Raw genomic sequence first — 7,662 nt, forward strand, 5'->3', positions numbered from 1 at the left:
TAAATCATAAATTATAATAACATATACATGAAAGATCTTGTATGCCCAAGAGTCATTATATAATGATATTGCTAATAACATATAATCCTATATGACGGCACCTTATAGCAAGTTACCACTAATTGATTATTTATTAGTATAATTTGATTATTAATAAATATATCAACACTTGTATTTGATTGGAAAAACATTAGCTTTGTGAAAATAATATTTTGGGAATTATTATTTCTAGGAAATAATAATAAAGAGAACAAAACTAGTTTAACATACATAATGTATATATTTAAATGTTATGTACAAATTTTTTTATCACTTTGAGTAACCATCAAGTTAACATGTGTAACCAGCTAGTTGAATAAAGTAAAAAAAAAATCATTTTTATCTCCTTTGACCTATATGAAATGATGGTATTAGACATGCATTTTGATTTGTTTATTACCTCATTTCATGCTTGTAAGAAAGCTCAATGCTTCTATTATTTTATGTCCACATTTTGTACTAATGTTGGTATAAAAGAAAGGCTTAAGAGATGAGTTTCGACTAGTTGTTTTACTCACTTTTCTCTTAAAAAATGGCATCCAAAATTTGGATTTTACATGTTCTCCCTTTCTTCTTCTTTCTTCCATTCGGTGCTAGAAATGAAGGCTCTAAGGTTTCTTCTCTTTAAACACTTATTTGGTGTAAGTCTTAAAGCTTAAGAACAACTTTATGACAAGTGTTCACTAGCATATTTTGGTGGTTCAAAGCTTGTTTGTTGGATACATTATAAAGAACTTCTACTTGGAGTTTTAAATCCATCTTCATCAACTTCCTAATTTCCAAAAGGAACCAAAGTCTTCAAAGGTTTTTACACTTTCTTCTTCCGTTATGGTTATGTTTAATATTTCTAAGTTCTTGCAAAATGATAATTGGTGGGTATAAAATGGTTTTCATTTATTCAAACAAAATTGCTTCTGTTGTTAATTACGTTAATTTTTTAGACTAAAATTGGACTATTTTGAATAAAAACCCAACTATACATCGGTAAATAAAGATGGTGTACATCAATAACATGCATAAAAATGACTAAATACAATAAGGGATAAGTTATAGCAACAAGCATATCTAAAGATTATCGGTTAGCAATACCTTAATAATAGTTTATGATAATGTATTGCTTGCAAACCAGTTTCATGTTGGGTATAAACATCAACCAAACATAATGAAACAAGTAATATACAAAAGTATGCTACTCTCTTATGTAACATCCTGTTTCGAGAAGTTTATTATTTTGGGATTATGGGCAATAAATGGATCAAGTAAAGGCTTTGGGCTTCAAGGAAATAGGGTTTAGACCATATTGGATGTTGATTATATTGGTTATATGATCTAAACCCTTGGTTTGTGTTTTGGAGCCAAAGGGTAAAATGGGAAAAGTTATATGTTAGGCTTCTTGCGTGGATTACGGTTTTTAGTTCGACATGTGTTAAGCCAATATTAACTAGATAGAAGTGTGGGGATCGTCAATACCTTTTCGTGGATACAAAGATCACCGAAAATGGAGTTGAAACTAAGAAGTTATGGTGGTTTGAAGCTGAAATGGATTTGGGTGAAAAGTCGTGGCCACGGTGTGGGGATCAGAGCCCACGACGTGGCGATCAGTCAGACCCAAGCCCACGATTCTTAGGGTTTTCAACGTATTTAAGCTTAATGTTCCATATTTTTGGGCATTTTATCAGCCTCTATCACCTCTATAACCCCTTCAGAGAAACCCTAGCCTCCACCTTCAAGATTTGAGCTTCTCCTCTCTCCTACCTCCTCTTTTGGATGATTTCTATGTTATTTTGTTGGAGCTTAAAGATCAAGAAGGTTCTTTTGGTTGCAAGGAATGATGCTTTAAGTTTGGATCCATCAAAGACACTACATTTCTGGACCATTATGAGTATAAAGTTCCAATATTGCTATCTAGTTCATTAGATCTTGTCACTTGGGGGGTTTTGGAACCTTTGGTCCATTTTATGAGTGATATTGGAGTTAAGTGGACTCCAACATATTTTGATCAGTTTGGAATGTTTCTTGGACCCCATGGACTAAGAAAGTTAAGATCTTTTGCCTTTCTTTTTAGTCATGCAAGTTATCTTGGTCCTTTAGGTCATTTTGGTGTATTAAAGTTTAGATCTTGGAAGATTGTGGCATTATTATGGATATAGTTGGAAACTTTATCCATCTAGGCATCTTGTTGATTCAGATCTGAAATTTGGAGACTTAAACTTAATGGATTAAGTTGAGAAGATGCATTTTGGGTCCCTTTGAGACTTAAAGTCTAGATCTTGGTGGTTTGGACCTTCCTAATGGATAAAGTTAGAAACTTTATCCATTAAGACCTTGGAAAGGATTATATCTGAGCTTTGGAACTCTTAAACTCAAAAGAAAATGGATTAAGCTCGTTTGAGTTGTCCAGACCAGTCCCCACGGTGTGGCCTTAGGCTGCCATGGCATGGCGACTCGGGGGTTAGCGACTGTTTTGGAATTTTGTGCCCACGTCATGGCAAAGGAAGGCCACGACTGGGAGGGCTGCTGATTGGCAATTTTAACTTTGACTTTGACCGTTGACTTTTTGACCAGTTTGGCTTTTGGTCAAACTTGAGTAGAATTGAGCATTTGGCTAAGTATTTGTTTCGGTTTGGCTTTAGGAAGCTTGGGTTGGATGTTCTGTTGCTGAGGTAGCTGTTGGGCTTCTGTTGAATTATTCAGGCGAGTCTCTTCACTATACTCGTAGGTCGTAGGCACCAATGTCGGCCCACTGGATTATGTTTGTAGGATGATAATTGTCTTTGTGACACTTGCTGATATACCTGTATGTGCTTGTTATCTTTGTGACTCTTTTTGATATGATTGTATGCTTACCTATAGGGGTGAAATAGACCCAACATCGGTTGAAAGATACCGAAGGAGTTGAAATAGACTCGGGGGGTGAAATAGACCCAGTACCAATTGAAAGATACCGATGGAGTTGAAATAAACTCATGGGGTGAAATAGACCTAGTACCGGTTGAAAGATACCGAAGGAGTTGAAAAAGACTCAGGGGTTGAAATAGACCCAGTACCGATTGAAAGACACCGAATGAGTTGAAATAGACTCGGGGGATGAAATAGACCGAATACCGGCTGAAAGATATTGAAGGAGTTAAAATAGACTTAGGAGTGAAATAGGCCCAATTTAGTTTCGAGCTGTTATGTATGTTTGGTATGTGGTATTTTAGAGAACTCATTAAGCATTGCTCTTACAGTTTATGTTTAAAATGTTTTCAGATTCTACTGGTTTCAAAAGGAAGGGTCCGACTTAATCGCACTGCATCCCCTGGAGATTTATTCTGCATTGACTATTTATAATTTACTATGATGTTTTGTGAATACTTTTATTACGTTCGTCTTTTGGGATAATGAATAAATGGTTTTGACTTGCTTAAAATGAAATTTTTACTTAAAAAATTTTGGGACGTTACAACTTGACATCACCTTTGGACACAAATGTGATGTTTATGTGGATTAGGCTCAATGATTGATCACATACATCATTGTCACACAACTAGCAGTTGGGTCCAACGTATGTCACCATAGTGACAACAACATTGAGATTGGTTTAAGTTGAAACAAAGCCTATGATATCATTTGAAAAAAAAAATCCCACCATAGTGACAAACTACTTATGTGAACTAGTTGCCTGTTGGGTTGTACCCATAGGGTGATCCAACGGAGCCCTACGCCAAAATGTTTATTTGTCTATCAGTCGAAAACTACCTTGAAAATTCCAAATTTTAATTTGTTTTCTTCGAAAACTTCCATGAAAACCACATTGTATGGTGTTATAGTTGTGTGTAGTATGGGATCTTATAGTGGTTCTTGCAAAAGGATTGATGAAAACCAAACCAATCATGTGGTTTTCCATATTTTCCATTATTTGATTTTGATCAATCCAATCAATTGAAGTTTGGGGATCATGGTTAATGTGATGCATACTATGTGTGTATGATGTTATAAATTCGCTTAGATACCACATGTTGCATTATATTTCCATAATCAACAACCAAACATCACACAAACACAAACTAGATTATATCGAAGTGATGAAATAAGAAGCTTACTTGTTAGGTATTTGGTATTTACCAGTTTTGGAGCTTTGGATGACGAAGAAATCATTGTTCTTTGTTCAAACATTGAAATTGTGATGGTATTATTTCCCTTTGGAAAAATTGTCTAGGTATTCGAAAGTTTTCACAGATTGATGGATTCTAGTGATAATCATCTTCATGTGTGCATGTTGATCCGTTCAAAACTTGATAAACGCTAAAACATAGATTTTTTGTACATGTTTTATACATGTATACATGATGCCTTTATAATATAACATATTATTGAAATATTTAACAATTTAAAAGTTTTATAAATGTTGCAACTGTGTCTTTCTTTATTTTTAACACATACGTCATGGATAACAATCGGGATTTTCAGGTGATGTATATAGCTCCTACTTTCAGCTTGATACTGACCACTTCTTTCTTTCCTTTGGACAAAGACTAACCTCCCATCGAGCTTTAATAAACAAAGATGTCTTCTATGTGAAAGCATCACAGGGAATGCTCTTATTATGCATTAGAATCATTGTTCCAAATACTTCAATCTCTGATTACATTACATTTCATATATATATATTTGCAACAAAAATGTAGATAACTTGAAAAGAAATGGTAACAATTAAACGATTGAATGAAAGGATCGAGAGGCTCACTCCCAGTTATTTGCAACAATGTCAGCCAAATCCACCACCCTTTGCGAGTAACCCCATTCATTATCGTACCATGCAATCACCTTCACCATGTCATCTCCCATAACCATGGTCAACGACGAGTCAACAGTCGATGACACGTCGCTGCATCTAAAGTCAACAGACACCAGAGGCTCGTCGCACACCGCCAGAATACCAGCCAACTCATTGTCAGCAGCCTCCCTGAACGCCGCGTTGACCTCCTCAGCGAAGGTCTTCTTGGAAACCTGAACCACCAAGTCCACGACGGAGACATTGGGTGTGGGCACACGGAGAGCAATACCGTTGAGCTTCCCTTTCAGTGACGGCAACACAAGCGCGACGGCCTTTGCTGCTCCGGTGGATGTTGGGACGATGTTCAGTGCTGCAGCTCTTGCACGTCGGAGGTCACGGTGGCTGGCGTCGAGCAGCCTTTGGTCTCCGGTGTAGGAGTGAGTTGTGGTCATTGTTCCCTTTATGATTCCTGTCAAGGTACCATATCTTTGTTTACATTTTACAACAGGAAACTTAATTATACGACGGATGATGATGATCGGAAAGGGAATTACCGAATTTTTGGTCAATGACTTTGACGAAAGGAGCGAGGCAGTTAGTGGTGCAGGAGGCGTTGCTGATGATCGTGTCCGAATGGCTGTAAAGTTCGGCGTTGACTCCGACGACATAAGTAGGAATGTCACCTTTTCCAGGCGCAGTGATTAGAACCTTCTTGGCTCCGGCCTGAAGATGCTTCCCAGCTCCATCTCTGTCGACAAAAACTCCGGTTCCTTCGATTACCAAATCAATGCCCAATTCCCTGCATTCATACACTCAGTTCCTCAAATAATTACCTGCAACATTAATAAGTAGTTAATTTATAGAAAAAAGAACGTACGCCCATGGGAGGTCGGAGGGGTTGCGGCTGGAAACGACTTTGATGATCTTGCCGTCAACGGAAATGGCGTTGTCGCCGGAAGGTTTGACTTCAGCGCCAAAGATGCCGAGAGTGGAATCGTACTTGAGAAGGTGGGATGCTTGTTTGACACCGCCGGTGTCGTTAATGGCGATGACATCCAAAGGTGAATCCTTCCTGCCATGCCAACACCTCAAGAAATTCCTTCCGATACGCCCGAATCCGTTGATTGCCACCTTCAGTTTTGCTTCCGTCACTCCCTTAGGAGTCTTGCTTCCACCCACCTGATCAACACCCATATATAAATGCTTCCTTACTATCTTTTTTTTTTCATACGTACGTTATACCCTTAAAAATATGGCTAAGAGGATACACAATAATGTTATATTCCATGATCTAAAACTTAATTCAGACATGTATATATTGAACAAGTTTCATCCAAAACCACACATATATACTTGATACTACCTAGCATTCGAATTCAAGAATGAAGTTTGAAACAGGCCAGTATGATCGAGGCACTTACAAGAGTTGTCTGGAAGGCAACCATTGAGACGAAATCATCGGAACCTTTCCTTCCGAAAGGAAGAGATGCAGATGAGCTGCGAAGGCCGGCGAACTCCGAGAAGCCCTTACCATTGACCTGCAAAAGTTTATTATAAGAAAAAGAAGGAAAGAAAGAAGGTGGGATATATATGATTTGATGTTAATAAGAAGATGGATTATAAAGTTATAATAACCTGGAGAGAAGCATTGGCCATGGAGAAGGCTGTAGAAGCCATGGTTGTGTGCAGGAGCTAGAAGGTTAGGGGTTGTATGCTTATAGTGTTAAAATGAAGTGTGGATGAGCTTGGTGATCACAGATAAGCCTATCATCCAATCCAATCCAATCCTATGGCTGTGGATGTATATAATGTTTGTGTGTCTCTCTTTCATCATTGGTTTTCTCTCTCTTCCCAAATATGCTTCTTATAACGACCATGCTTTCTTTTTAACCATTTATCCATTGATTCTAACTCTTTTATCTACATACTACACGTATAGTTTATCTATTTAACACAAACAAGTTTTAGGATATGTTTATTAGGTGATTAGTTGAAAAACTAGTTTACAATTGAAACTAGATGTGGAAATGTAAAATGAAATAAGAGAACATCGCAGAAAAATTATTCAATATTATAAAACAAATATGTAATACATTTTATTAAATTAAAGTAAATAATAAATAAAAGTTTTTCGGTTATTTATGTTTAATTGCAATTTTTTGCGTCTTATATCACATTCACAATGTTATCATGAATTTCTCATATTCGTAGACCAGACTTTCAAATTTTATCATAACTAAATTTTAGAAGATCGCCTAATTCTTTTGTGGGTATATAATCACTGTATTTTTAAATTATTGAAAATTATATATTCATATGTCATTCTTTTAAATATAATTATGGAGGACAAATGTCTAGTTATGGAGGGCAAATGTCCATCACTATGAGATTTTAAAGTAATCTTCGAGATCATTTATCATTTGTTCAAAATAAAAGTTTGTATTGTTATATAATTTAATAGATTGAGTAAATAAGCTTAAACAATACTCACATAAGACAAATATTATAAAAATTACAAAGATTAAAAATATACATGTAAATAAAAAAGTATAAAATAAAATTCTAGAATTTCAACAAATCCGAGGATACGATCTATCTCGAGTATACGATGAATTAGATTAATACCTTAAGTTGGTAAATATAAAAAAAAATGTTACAAACAAAAGTAAATTTGGAATTAGCATTTAAAATATGGTAAAAATATTATAGTTAATAAAGAGTAAGTTAAAAAAAAAAAAAAAAAAAAACCCTCCATAAGCCCATTAAAACCCCCTTATGAATAACTTTTAAAAGAATGTTATTAACATAAAAGTTAAAGTTTTTCAAGTTTCGTTGATATGACTATTTTTTATGTGTTAATACCT

At 35.7% G+C, this 7,662-nt stretch overlaps 1 protein-coding gene across 1 annotated transcript; it reads right to left on the reverse strand.

The window, feature by feature from the left end:
- Window positions 1–4,592: 4,592 nt before the first annotated feature.
- On the reverse strand, window positions 4,593–6,588 carry LOC145107387 (glyceraldehyde-3-phosphate dehydrogenase A, chloroplastic). Its single transcript, XM_079044260.1, has 5 exons — window positions 6,434–6,588; window positions 6,220–6,336; window positions 5,676–5,977; window positions 5,353–5,597; window positions 4,593–5,267 (listed from the first exon to the last, which is right to left on the reverse strand). The coding sequence occupies exons 1-5, from the start codon at window positions 6,473–6,475 to the stop codon at window positions 4,765–4,767; spliced, it is 1,209 nt and encodes a 402-aa protein (XP_078900386.1). The 5' UTR covers window positions 6,476–6,588; the 3' UTR covers window positions 4,593–4,764.
- Between the last annotated feature and the right edge of the window lie 1,074 nt (window positions 6,589–7,662).

This window comes from Lactuca virosa, chromosome 4, assembly GCF_052849685.1.
Source record: "Lactuca virosa cultivar CGN04683 chromosome 4, Lactuca_virosa_CGN04683_v6, whole genome shotgun sequence".
In the NCBI taxonomy this organism is placed as follows: domain Eukaryota; kingdom Viridiplantae; phylum Streptophyta; class Magnoliopsida; order Asterales; family Asteraceae; genus Lactuca; species Lactuca virosa.